The sequence below is a fragment of the Ursus maritimus genome, unplaced genomic scaffold, assembly GCF_017311325.1.
Source record: "Ursus maritimus isolate PB19 unplaced genomic scaffold, ASM1731132v1 scaffold_4, whole genome shotgun sequence".
Lineage (NCBI taxonomy): Eukaryota > Metazoa > Chordata > Mammalia > Carnivora > Ursidae > Ursus > Ursus maritimus.
Genome location: NW_024426552.1, coordinates 52,895,919 through 52,910,224, shown reverse-complemented (window position 1 = coordinate 52,910,224; position 14,306 = coordinate 52,895,919). Strand labels below are relative to the sequence as shown.

The 14,306-nt window shown below is 38.5% G+C and overlaps 1 protein-coding gene across 1 annotated transcript; it reads right to left on the bottom strand.

Moving 5' to 3' along the window:
- Window positions 1-3,985: 3,985 nt before the first annotated feature.
- Window positions 3,986-11,631, bottom strand: HHLA2 (HERV-H LTR-associating 2). The gene is made up of 5 exons (XM_040621707.1): window positions 11,568-11,631; window positions 9,742-10,092; window positions 8,493-8,756; window positions 7,117-7,437; window positions 3,986-4,454 (listed from the first exon to the last, which is right to left on the bottom strand). Exons 1-5 carry the CDS (start codon window positions 11,629-11,631, stop codon window positions 4,267-4,269), a joined length of 1,188 nt encoding a protein of 395 aa, XP_040477641.1. The 3' UTR covers window positions 3,986-4,266.
- Window positions 11,632-14,306: the final 2,675 nt, after the last annotated feature.

Here is a 14,306-nt window from a genome sequence, read left to right as displayed (position 1 = left end):
AGTGAAGGAACAACTGTTCATTTTTCATCCTCGCTCCATGTCCAGCTCTCCTTCCTGACCGCTGGCACAGCTGACTTCCAGCTACTTCAGACCCAGCGCCAGATGCAGAGGGGCAGCCTGACGTAGACGTCTTCACGAGTGCCCAGAATTATGTAAGGTTGATTCCATATACTAAGTCCTTGCTGTCATTCTCAGCACTTTGCCTCTCTGACCCCAACCTTGACTCATACAGGTGGACCTGAGGTTAATCTAGAGGCTCAGAAGCATTGAAGGACCCAGGCTCATTCTTGTCTACCATCCTCAATTTGTTGGCTTTGGTCTTTCCATTTTTTAAGAAAAGTATAGCCGTTCTGAGCGTTTTCTCCTCACAATTGAAGTTTTTCTTTATAATGATGCCAATACTTTACAATTTAAGATGAATACCTGTCGCAACATTGTAACAAATACTTAGAGAAAATCAGACCAGGTAGCATTAACGCACAATTCAGGGTTGGTTTTCTCCTATAAACTATAAGGTCAAAACCGAAGTCACTAAAATCCTGGTCAGAATTTTTCTTTCTTATAAATTGATTAAAATAAAGGGAAGAGATCATCAAGTCATCTGGGCTGTGCATTCTCTATGTGGAAATCTAAATTTATTATAAGGCTGATTAATGATATGACAACTGAGTCAGAAGAGTGAATCAACTTATCTTCATAGCTAATATCACTCAGCTATGCAAACCTGGTGTTGGAAGGTATAACCCAACCCCCAGAGATGTCAGTTCTTGACTTGATAGGGCCCTTTGCTCTAGGCAATCTTGGAGACCCTAAGACTCACCATATTAAATCTAGTTGGTTAAACTGATATTAACTATTCATATAAAACTGGAGTATAGTACTTTACCATATCAATTGCCCTGGTTTTTCACCTTTTCACTAAGGTGATTCCTGCTTCTGTGTGCTCTCTCACCCATCATTAGTTGATCAGATTTTGAATCAGCACTTAGAGATACATTTCTTCCATGATCTTGGTGGGAACCTCAGTGTGGCCTCCTGGTCTGACTGTAGCAGGAATGTCACCGACTGAAACAGTTCTTTTCTAAGTTGGAATTGGCATCCAGGCATGTTAGGACTTGATGAGTAAATGTGATAGTGGGAAAAACAATGGTTGCAAGTCTTTCCAAAGGTAGAATTATTAGGCCCTGACAAGCCACAGCAGGAATTGCAGTGAGGAAAGGGGGAAGCGAAGTCACTGGATATTAAGGACGCTCATCAGGTGTTGACACAAAGCTGTCTTAATTTCCTGAACCGGCTGGGTGTTCTGAAAGAGCCTAGAACCAAGAAAAATGGATTTTAAATGGCTGTAGTTCAGGTCAGAATAACCATTTTTATCTTAAGCATTTAATGATGATAGTGTTTTGTTTGGTTTTGGGGAGTGGGGAGCTTTAGAGCTATTGTCTGCATCAGTAATTAGAGATCCATGAGACAGTTATAAGTAGTTATGAAGGCTCAGTTTTAATCTCACTTCTAGATTAGTTCCTGAGTTTTTAACCAGTAGAAAAACAAGTTTATCCCACTCTTTGTTCTTACTTATATTCTAATGAAACTCCTAATAAAAGGTGTGTGGCAAAGAGTTTTAACTCCATTTTAAGCAACTGAATTTGCAATTAAACTGTAATTCGTAAGTGAATTATCAGTCCCCAAGGAGCCTAGAAGTGGTTGGGAAAATATGGAAGGCCAACCATCTGAATCTGGGCAGAAAGTGTAATCTGCTTTTCACTACTTTGTATTTCTTTCTACTTCTATACGGTCCTGTGCTTCCATTGGAAGAATAAGTACATTGGTTTACCATCATATGCATAGTGCCACTGGAGATCTTTTCTACAAGTAACAATAGGAAATTAAGTAGAGCTGTTTAGTTATAGACATTGGAAAAAGCCCTAATTGTGTTTTCTTTTCCTGTCTGTTATCCTGTGATCTCTCTCTTGCCCTTTTTTACCCCTCTATCAAAGTCTTGCATGATGATATGTGAATCGATTACTTTTTCACAGTAGCATTCTTATGCTATAATTTGTTTGATAAAGTAAAGGCTTTACCTTGCTTTCCTCTGCATTAGCTGTGTTGGCCCTCTCAGTATGGACCCTCAGAAGACCTTTCTATAGGGAAAAAAAGAGAAACTTAGAAAAAAATCTTTTCTCAAACACTCAAATTCTTTTATTCCTACCTCAGTACAATTATAAGACTCACCTTACTTTTCCTTTCATATCTTTCTTCCAACAAACAGCCTTAAAAATGCATTCTGTGTAGAAATACCTCATCAGCTACAAATAACAATAAATTCTTATGGCTGATTCAGGTGCACCAGAACAGGGATAAAAGCGGTCCAAGCCAGGAATTCCTGGCTCTTTGGGGTAGTTGGCCTGAGTCCTACTAACCATTAACAATGGAAAATAACAGCCAAGGAGGTGGTGATTAAGCCCATCGATAGCAAAGGAAAAAGGGGTATGATGCCGTTTTCCAAGGAAGGCCTTCCTTTTGTGCCTTGCTAAAATCTAGGCTAATTTATACTTATCCTAGACTAATGGCATTTTAGAACAGTTCTAGAAAAGGGAATTTAAAAAAGAAAACACATACCATGGTCATATGGAACTATAACCAAGGACCTGGAGGTGGACAATGTTTGGGGGCCTTTAGTGTAACAGCTTGAAATACATTTTCAGCCTATCTAACTACAGAGCTATAACACATTGTTGTTGTTGTTGTTGTTTTTTTAAGTAGCCAATACCCTGATGTTTTTGCTGATAGCTCCTGTCTGTTTCTCCTAGAATCAGTACCCAGACTGCTGGGTCTGCCCTGGGAAGCTGACCTGGATGGATTCCTTCCACAGGCTGGGTCTTCCCTCTGGCTTCCAGCTGGGGTGGAGAACAGAGAGGGAAGGGCAAAATCTCATATCTATTCTTCCAGCTCCTTCCTTGTAAGGTCTCCTTGGTCTGGCTGTATCCTTCAAGTAAAAGTGACTCTCCCTACAAGGCATCTGATTTTACATGACTCTCTCCTCCTGGGTTTTGAGAACTGCACCCTCTTTTTGTCCCTTCAAGTTTAGATTTGCTAGCAAATGAGCTGCTCCCAGCTCTGGGGAAATGAACGATATTCTGTGCTCCCCTTTGTACAGTTTTGAGTGTGCCAGGCATTTTCTGTTGGGACTTGCCTTTTGCACACTTCCAATATAGAAACTAAACTGTCATTCCGGAGCAGTATGTACTGCTGCTCTGTCCCGTAATTTAAACCTGAGTCTAATCACAAGTATTATTACACCTGTCAGAAGTTGCTTTTAGGGGACAAACTAGACTTGCCTGTGGTTTCCCATCTTTTTCCACTTCTGGCCAGCTAAGGGACAGGAGGAACCAGTAATAAGCAAGACTAGACTGCCTATTAGTATAAACAATCTCAGAGTAAAATTGGGGAAACTCTTGCTCACTGTCACACTTAATATATCTTACCTGCAATAAAGGTGTCTTCTATGACCAAATCCCCTAACTTCATGAGGGGCAAAAGGCAATTATCAGTCAGAGGAAGGGACATGGGATCTATCTCAACCTCCCAGGACAGTCAGTCTTCTCAGATTATAGAATAAGAGAGAGCAGGTGGGTCACGTTAAGTGGTATACATAAGTCTGTTTCATACCCCTAACTTTTTGGATTCCTGTTTCCTGGTCTAAAATATAGAAATAAGTAGATCTAAGTTTTTCCTAGATCTAATTCTGTTAATAAAAGCCAAGCCTTCTAAGAAGTCCTGTGACCATGGCATCTTAATGTATCAGTTTAAATTACCTGTAAGTAACACAAGTTTGTTGCCGAAAAAGTGTTTTAAAAATGCAGCAAGGATTAAAATAAAATGGCCCCTAAAAGAGAAAGCAGTAGCACCATAGACAAAGCTCAAAGAGAGAACAGAGTGCAGGGACTAAAGCAAGTCTAGACATAGGGACAAACTCTTTCCAAAGGCACCCATTTTTAAAGTTTGGGCTTACTTCTTTCCAGCTATTTTTCAATGCAAGATAATTTTGGTAATTCTATATATTATTTTAGTGCTAGATTTAAATTTTTTCAGTGTGCTGCAATGCATGTGCTTGTATATGGCTTGTTACATCTTCGACCATTTGATTCAGAATAAATTTGTTAGAAGTATAGTTAGCTGGAAGAGTGGGAGCATTTTAAAGGATTTCTGATAAGTTTTACAAATGACCAGAAAATTAGACCTGTTTACATGCCCAACAGCCACGTAGCATTAGCTGCTGGTCATCCTGGATACACCTCTACCTGTACACCCAGGGACAGAGCTCATATTCTCCCTGAGATACCTACCTCTCCTGGAACAGTTGTGTCTTTTTAACATACAGAATATGCCAATTGCCAGGAAACCCAAAATCACCAAAGGCAGAATAATTATCCAGGCGGTTCTGCTTTGACTCTGTTCTAAATAAAACAAAAAGTCTATAAGCTGGAAGAAAAATTACTAAAGAACACATTTATAATTTTAAAAACTAGTTATTTCTGCATTTATGAGCATAAAGACCTCCCAGTCTCAATGTCCTTACTGTGGGAAACCTGCATAAGCTGGACTGTTAACCAATTGGTGGCTTGATAGGGTGTGGGTGTTGGGGGAGAAAAAGGCCGCAAACCTGAGAGGCAAGGAGTCTATTATGCACTGTGTCTATTGTTTTATATTGTAAAGAGAGTTAACACACTGTTACAAAGGAATAATTATGACTACAGACCAACCTCAGCCCAGCATTATCCTTGGAGGATGAAGGGAGAGTGGAATGCACCCTTGGCTTGGAGAAGACAGGGGCATAGAGGAACAGGGTAAGTGCAGAGGTGATCAGCGGAGTGGAGAAGTCATCACCTTGAGTGAGAGGTGACAGGCAAACACCAGGATGATAGAGGGCTTGATGCTCCTCAGAATCACTGGAAGAGCCAGGGGGTTTCCAGCAACTTTGTTGGAAGTACAATTGTTGTAATTAGTATTAAAGGAACTAGGACCCCAGAAGGCAGAAACTTGGAGACCTTCAGTTACTCAAGTCAGAACCTACTAATCTTGTGATCTACATCCTGCCACCGAGTAAGAGCAAACATTAGAGCACACAGGCCAATTCGAGGTGCAAAAGTGTTCATAGCTATTTTTTTTATATAACAGATGTCAATTTTTATGAACATATTCTTTATTAATAATGTTCTGTAACCACTAAAACATTAATTTCTACACATATTTGTGTCATTCTGAAATTGCGTACCCATATAAAGAGTGAACAATGAAGTAGAAATGTTGACTTTTGAAAGTGTTTCATATGCATACTTTTCTGGGACCCCTGGGTGGCTCAGTCGGTTAAGCCTTTGCCTTCAGCTCAGGTCACCGTCCCAGGGTCCTGGGATTGAGTCCTACATCCATCGGGCTCCCTGCTCCGTGGGGAGCCTGCTTCTCCCTGTGCCTGCTGCTCCCCCTGCTTGTGCTGACAAATAAATAAAATCTTGAAAAGAAAAAAAAAATATATGCATACTTTCCCTCCTGAAGAAAATTCTGCAACATGTAACATTTTCTTACTTTGTCACCCTCACTTCCTCCACTGTAAAGAGATTTGCCCAACATCACATAGTGATTCAGCAGCAAAATTGAGCAAGAAAGAATTATTCAATTCCATTCAATTCCATGCAACCTTTATTGAGTAGATCTAGACTCTAGGAATCGTAACTCCCCATACCCCCTAATCTGGGCTTCCTTTTCAAATGCTGCAGTATCCCCTGGGTAAGACAACAAGTAGAAAACCATGATTCAGAATAGAAAACCACATTTCTTGGCAAGAGTGATATCTAGGATACTAGTAGTGCTTGCCCTCTTTTCTGCCCTGGTGGGGTAGCTCCTGCTACACACCTCTTTCTGGGGGGGGAAGTGTGGGCAGACCTCCTCTAGTCTCAACAGGCCAGGGTTTCCTTGAGAATGGGAGGTTCTGAGAAGCTTCTTTTGTCAGAGATGGAATGGTCCTGATGCTTTGCTTTGTGTAAACTAAAATTAAATCTCTGGTTAGAAAGATGGGTCATATGTGGTCTTCAGACCATATCTTCCTGTGTTTTTTTTTTTCCTACACTCCAAAATGAATCCAACATGAGGCAACATTTGAAAAATAGAATGTAAGCTTATCTATATTTTACATAAAACTAACATTCTTATTTGGGAGAAAAATAGGAGCTTCAAATGCACCCCAGTTTTCAGCACTCTCAAAATGACAGCGGGAATATCATCCCTCAGTGTCTAGAAGCTTCTATTTGAAGACCACTTAACCTAAAGACAACTCTGTGTTCTTACTTCCAAATCTCACTACATAGACTCACTGAACCTCCAAATCTGTTATTCCTAATTTTCACAACTAGAATGATAGAAATGTTTTTAAAACATATTTTCCACTGACTCAAATATCTTTAATAAAGAAGAGAGAGCTGCCACTATGTCCCATGATATCAAATTGATAGCTTTAAGGTAAGGGGATCAACCAGCCCACCTAGAAAGTCAACTTCATGCGTACATATGCCATGACTCTATAGAAAGTAGACTAGAAATATTTTAAAGAGTTTTGGCAGTTAGCTATCAATTGAGGTAAAAAATGAGCTGAATCAGGTGTACACTTAGTGCTTCCAAAGTCCTTTGGTGATTGTTTCCACCAAGTCACAGACCGTGCTTTCTTAGCATCTACCAGAGCCCCAATACTAACTTCTTACTGTGCCCAAAGCCTCAACTCCCCAGACCCTGGGCCCTAAAGCATGTGTTAGGCGCAGCAGTAACAGGAATTGAGAATGCTTAGGCTCCAGAGTCACCAAATCATGTGGGTTCCCCCTTCATTTCTGAAGCCCTAAAACCATGAAAAGGAAATCTTATGGGAAGAATTTTGTTTTTTTCCAACCCAGGACTTTTGTGTGTTTGAAAGGAGATTGACTACCATCTTGACCAAAAGTATCCCTGGTAGATGACATCTTCAGGAATACCAATCAAGATTATTCTTTAAATGCCAACCTGATTTCCCTGTTTGATATTCACAATCTCTATTGCTATAGCCAAAACAATTATCCAACCCTACTTGTAACTTACCTACTACACGCAGTGTTTGGATGGTGAGAAAAGTATATTTGCTTGAAGAAATATTGCATAAGTATTTCCCACTGTCTGAAAGACTAAGATCCTTCAAAGTCAAGGAAAAGTCACTCTGGTTTATCTGCTCTTTGTTCCACGAGACTCGGGGTTCATAGATAGTTGCATTTCGTGAGGAGCTCAGAAAGAAAGCCAGGATGGAGGAAGTCTCTTTTTCCATGTTGTACCAAGTGACTATGAAGTCTTGATCCAGTAAAAAAATACTGTTTGTAAGTGCACATGAGAGTGAAAAATTTTCACTTTGCATTTTATGAAGGTCATCTAATAAGAGGATAGAAAAGGAAACATCAACAAAAATACAATTTTCAGGGGCGCCTGGGTGGCACAGCGGTTAAGCGTCTGCCTTCGGCTCAGGGCGTGATCCCGGCGTTCTGGGATCGAGCCCCACATCAGGCTCCTCCGCTATGAGCCTGCTTCTTCCTCTCCCACGCCCCCTACTTGTGTTCCCTCTCTCGCTGGCTGTCTCTATCTCTGTCAAATAAATAAATAAAATCTTTAAAAAAAATACAATTTTCAAATGAATTTTCTAAGTTACACTTAGAAGAGCTTCAAGAAATACCTTTGGAAATGCGTTTCTTGACAGAAGCTGTGCCACCACCATTTTAACACTTCTCACGATTAAGTTTAGACCTTCAAGGAGGCCTAAGCCTGCGTCAGCCAGTGAGGTGACACTCCTGGTTTCTAACTCCTACAGCCTGATAGTGAGCACTCAAGAATGTTGGTACCAGTTATCATGCTTTTGAAATCAATGTTCTTCTTCTGTTGACCCCTCGAGTGCTGGTATTCCCCAGGACCCTCCCCTTGTCACTCTGTCTACTCTGTAGTAGTCTCTTATGGTCTCAACTGCTTCTTAATCACTTTTTGCACAAAGTCTCTTTTCCTGCACTTTACAAGTATATTTCCAAGTGTGTACAGGTAAGCCTCCACTGGACTGAGCTCTATGAGAATAGGGGCTCTGCTGGATATTCTCGGCTTGCCCCTCCAGATCTAGCTCCATCTTGTCCTTCCTGTTCTGCAGTTCAGTAGCTGACCTCTGTGGACTACCACAAATTCTTCTCCCTAAGCTCTAGACTCACTTCACACTCCACCTGCGAGAGAGTGATGCCAAAACAAGCCTCTCTAAAATGCAAGTCCAGGTCTCTCTGATACTTCAAAAATCCTTCTTTGTCTCCATACTACCTCTGGAATCCTGGTCAAGCTCCTTAGCAAGATCAAGGCCTTCCATCTAGTGTTCCATTCTTTCCTTATAAATCACTCCTCATTTCTTCCCAACCTCTGACAGAGCACGTGCACACAGAAAGCCCAGGGGAGCCTACCTTTCATTGTCCATCCCCCTGTCCATGTTTGTTTCAGTAAGGAGTTTTCAATAGCACATTCATAAGATAAATTTGATCCTGTAATATTTATCATACTGTAAACATAAAAAGGATCCAAAGATTCAATTTCTCCCATATTGCTTTCAGAGATGGATGTATTGTCCGTTTTCCATGTGATAAGTGGATGAGGATAACTTAACACGCTGCATATCAAGAAGCTGTCTATGTTCCTCTTTTCATACTTCATCACAGGTGTGACGAAAACTAGGAGGGAGAAAGAAGGACATATGAGGGACTGTCATTAGCTTCTTTTTAAACCATCTGTGCAAAACATTTATTAATACCCATGAAATGAAAAGCTAAGCTTTATGAGCAAAAATTGGCAGTTACTAAAGGAAAAACAAAACAAAAACTCTATAGCAACTTAGGATACATACTGTGGTTATCTACAAGTAAAAAAAAGCATGCATGAATACTTAGCATAGCAACTAGCAATGTTAATTCTCTAGTAAGAGCTCTAGAAAGAAATCTAATGATCTTGCTGAGCAACCAATATAAACTAGAGCTCACGAAGCACTCTGTACTCTCCAGGTAGTAACTCAGAGCCTTTTTGATTCTTTGTTTACATATGATCCTTTGATTTCTGAGTCAAGGTCTGAAGCAGCTAAATGAGATAGAGGAAAAAGAAACAAGTGCTGGATAGAAGAACCCACTAGAAAATGCCCCTCCTTCCCATAAATAAATAAATTATAACGTTAATACAGACAGGAAGAAAGCATATAATATTAATATTAAACTTAAATTAAGCCAATAATTCAACATTTTTAAAGATATCATATGGGCAGAAATTAAGATTGTTAACATTAAGTGCTGATAGGACTTATGGGAAAATGGATACTCTTTTGCTGCTGGTCAAAGTAATGTATTAAAATTTTCTGATACTTTTCTTTCAGATCATTTCCCACTATTAAATACAAGAATGCTCATCACAACATTTGTCGTGTAAATCACTGGAAATACATGAGTATCTACCAGTGGAAGAATGGGTGTATCAATTATGTATTATGTATTAGTATAATACAATTAGTGTAGCATGTCTATACTAAGAGATACCATGCATTAAAAAAGTGAGGTAGATTTGTATGTATTGACTTGGAAGGAAGCCCATAGCATATTCAATTAAGAAAAAGCTATTTCAGAAAAACACGGAATGATATCATTGCTGTTTTATAAAACCTTACACACTTACCTCCCACCTTTAGCACCACTTTATTTATGATTTTTCTAGATGTTGTTCCCACATAGCATACATAAATTCCTTCATCCAGAAGGCTTAATCTTCTTAAAGATAAAGAGGCATTCCCATTGTGAATTTCACTATGGAAGAGGGATGTCCTGTTTGTGTATTTGTGATCTTGATTTTCCAAATAGTCCCTGTCCTTGTAGTATGAGTAAGCATACTTATCTTGATTCTTCCAGTGAATTACAACTTCAGGCTCACTTTCAAATGAGCAAGGGAGAATTATATCTTCACCAAGTCTTCCAATGACTATTTGCTCTTCCTCAGTAACAAGACTGGGGGAAGCTAAAAGGAATGTATCTAAAAATCAAGAGCAGGTATGAAGAGAATTAATGATGGGTGCTTACCAAGGGCTCTATTAGGACCATCTAGAAGAACTACCCTGGGTCAGCAGCCTGATCACTAACAGACCACACCATCAAGAACCCTTGCTAGTCTGGTTACTAGAAACAAACCACGAAGCTTGTGGTAGAGTTTCTGCAATTGTATGTTATGTAGACAAAAGACTCCTGTTGATTTTTATTCCTGAACATATTCACTTTTAACATATACTACAACAATAACAAATTAGTTTATCCAGCTAACTAGACTCAGCAGGCTCTAAAAGATTAGAACAAATTTAACTTGGTTTCATTAAGAAATATTTGGAGTATGTAGAAGACAATGTTTGATTCAGGAATCTGTTATGAATATGCAGACATTAGCCTCAAGCAAAGGAACACATGAGCAGGAGGAGTCCAAAAGGGGAAGTGAAGTAACTCATTTATTTTGGCTTTAGGACATCTCTCCAGATATCCTACGAGTCAACTGAAATAGAGTAAAAGAATATTATTCTGGATATAAATGTGGAAGTCCTATCATCCTGAGATAGATATACCCATATATACACATACATGTATAGTTAATAATTATATAGTTTACTATTAACTTCAGAAATTAATTTTGAAAAGCAGATGGATTCATCACAATCAAGGTTTTTGCAAAGAAAATATACTTCGCCATTTCATAATCCTTGAAGGCAACATCCAGCTTCTTTGACCAATTCACAAAACATTTTAAGTATATTATGTACGCTATCAATGGATTTTAGAATATTAGAACTGGAAAGGATCTTATCTTACAGATGAAGGAGTAAACTCCTTTGGACCTTGGCCAAGACCACCCAAGATGGGAGAATTGAGTGCTCATGTGGCCTTATCACAGTCTTTTCCCTCTGCCCTCTCTTCTGGGGCTCTTTCCACTCTGCTGTATCTCACTTCTCTCCCTCAGAGAGACTAAGTTTATTTCTGTAGAAAGAACTAGAGGGATGCAGTATTATGCTGAGAGAAAGACACAGAAAGATGGAGGGGGAAAGGAGTGGTTTTTGTCAATCTCCCTAATTGCTCTACTAAATACCTCAAATATTCCCTTAGATAATTAAAAATGCTCGTCACAGGACCGAGCAAAGTGGATAATGTCTTCTGTTGAGTGTTAAGTACCAAGCTTACACTTGGGGAAAAAAAAAATCAATCAACAGTCAATCAAACTTGCCTTTCTAGTGATTTTATATCCAGTAGCAGATAACAGATTAGAAAAAGCCTTACAGTAGACAGGAGAAAATATCATTTTTAATCTTCATGTAGGACCTCCAGTCCGTTTTCCTGTTTCTCATTAAGTGATCTTTTAGAAAAGTTCACCATGCTATGGCTACAGAGGAAACCGCCACCTTGCATTGTGTGCTCACGTTCCTAGTTCCTGATACAAACAACACCTGGGTGTATTATAAAGTGACTCACCGTGAAATCCACTTAGCGATGGTACAAGAATGAGGATGATAGACAGCACTGCCTGTGCCTTCATGTCTTGTGGAAGTCATACTAGTTATCCTATCAAAGACAAGCAAAATATGCATGTTATATGGATTTCAAATGCAAACAGGAATTGGAAAAGAGTGTCTGACTTTAGGAGATCAGTTAAATAAACTACAGTACATCCACACAAATCATTCATCATTTAGCAGCCACTAAAGATGGTATTGTAATAGATGGTTCAATGGCATGGAAAGAAGTTCTTAATGTTATAGGAGAAAAACCAGAATACGATGTAACTTATAAGTAGCACAGTCCCTTTTTAAAAGCACATACATCTCTGCACATCAGAGACAGACATGACATATCACTGAATACACACTAGGACCTTAACTCTGCAGAGTGGATTTCACATCTAAAGCAGTGCCTACTATATAGTAGGTATTGAAAAATGGCTGTTGAATGAATAAATATTTGGTATATGTTCAACAATCGTTCTCTGGATAACAGTTTCTGTATTTTTAAAGCCTTCTACAATGGACATGTATTGCTTTTATAGTAAATATACTAAAAACAAATTCAGTTAAATATTAACATCAATGATGTTAACTATGGTGTTATTTATAATCACACACAAAAACAAAATCTGGAAATACATTCTCATATAATAGTACAAATCATAAGTCATTAAAATCATGATTCACAATGAGTATTTCAAAAACTAAAACACAAAAGAAAAATATAGATGGCAAACTGTATACATACAATACAATTCCAAGTAAGTAAAATAGAACTGATTTTCTCTGGTGATAGGATTATAACTTTTACTCTCTTTTAAAAAATAGCTTGTTTAAGGAATAGCATATAATTAGTTTTAAAAACCTCTAAAAGAAAATTTTAAAGAAATCATTTGGGATCCACACTATCAAAAAGTTGTGTCATAGTTTATTGTAGGATAGGAGATTTAAGAATAATTAAGACTATTCTAAAAAATAAGAGTCCTTCATCACAGCAAAATTAAACCTGATAGAATAATTTGTAGTTTCGTCTTTACCTTTTAAATACTAGAATAATTGTATGTACAGGCTTGGAAGAGAGCCTTTTTTAACAGGACTATATGTTTTTTATGATAGATATGTCTACATAAAATTGGAAAAGAAACAAGAGCATATTAAAATACAAATAATCAGGAATACATTTGCAGTATGACAAAGTTATCACTCCAATAGCTCAGAGAAGTAGATAAAGTGTTTGGCAAAGCACAAACCTCTAAAATAGTATTAGTTATGAAAATAAGACCTTTATATTTTTTCCTTTTGATGTATTTGCATGTGTAATGTATGAAAAGATGTATCACAATAATTGTTTCTGAATAGTAAGATTACAAGTAATCATTAAACTAATTTTCTGCTATGAACATATGTAAATATGTAATAACACTTTTTACCTTTATAGGCTACTTAAAAAAACAAACAAGAAAATTAAGCATTCTCTTTCTCAGCAATAATTAATGCAGACCCACCTTGCTTAATATAAATTTGGGGCATTCCATGTTCACTGTCTTACTATATACGTTCACTTGTTCATTCTTCATAATGACTCCAATATTTGCTACCTTTTCTTGAAACTTCCAATGTTTCTTTCCCCCATGTCTCTTTCAGCTGATGCTTTTGCCTTCATTAATGACGATTATGGATACTCCCTCACCCCCACCATCAATTCAAACAACCCATTACCAGCTGTGTCTACTCTGTCTCCCCTTCTCCTCTTAGAGAAAGCCAAACTCTTCACTTTTGCCCTGCTTCCCATATTTTTTACATTCAAGAAATTTGCCCCTGCAACTATATCCCTTCCTCTACGTTATCATCAGGTTCTCTCTCTCCACTAGATCAAGCCCCTGAATATAAATGCCCTATAAGTCCTAGCTTAAAAACATGGAAAAAGCCCCACCATATTCTCCTCTGACTCTTGATTAGCTATCTACCTATGTCTTAGCTCTATTAACTTCTTAAAAGAATTGTCTAAAGAGCCACCCCCATTTCCCTTTTACTATTTCTCCTCAATCCACTCTGGCCTCTGTCTGTGTGACAGGTCATAAACTGCCCCATCAGTGTTTCCAAGAACCTCCACGTTGCCAAAAACAGTAGATATGATTTGTGCTCATCTTATTCAGTCTCACAGCAGCATTCAACATAATTGGCCCTTACCTCTCTGATGGAAGAGCCTCTCTTGTGTCCAGCCCAACTTGTTCGCCTGTTTTTTTCTTCCTTGATGCTGTTCCCCCTCTGCTTGCCCTATTTATGTGGAAATAAGGGAAGTTCTCAAGTCTTATACTTTCTCTGGACTCTCTGCCTAGGTGAGTTCTTCTATTCCATGGCTCTGAATGTGATTCTGTATGTGAAGGACTCTGAAACTTACCTACTGAGTACAGGTCATATATTCAATTGTCCATCTGATCTGTTCATTTAGATGTCTTATAGACATCAGAGAATCAACATGAGACTTTGACTTTTACCTCTTTCCCTTTACCATTTCTCCCCACCTTATCCCAAACAAGACAACAAAATTACCCAGAATTACATGCAGTTATTTTTGTTAATGGCTTAGATAAAGCTCCATTATTTGTGCACTCACCAACTCTACCATTACTGTCTCTTCCAAAGCCACTATCATCTCTTACGTGGATATCTAAAATAGATATCTGACTGGTTACTGCTTACAGTCCAC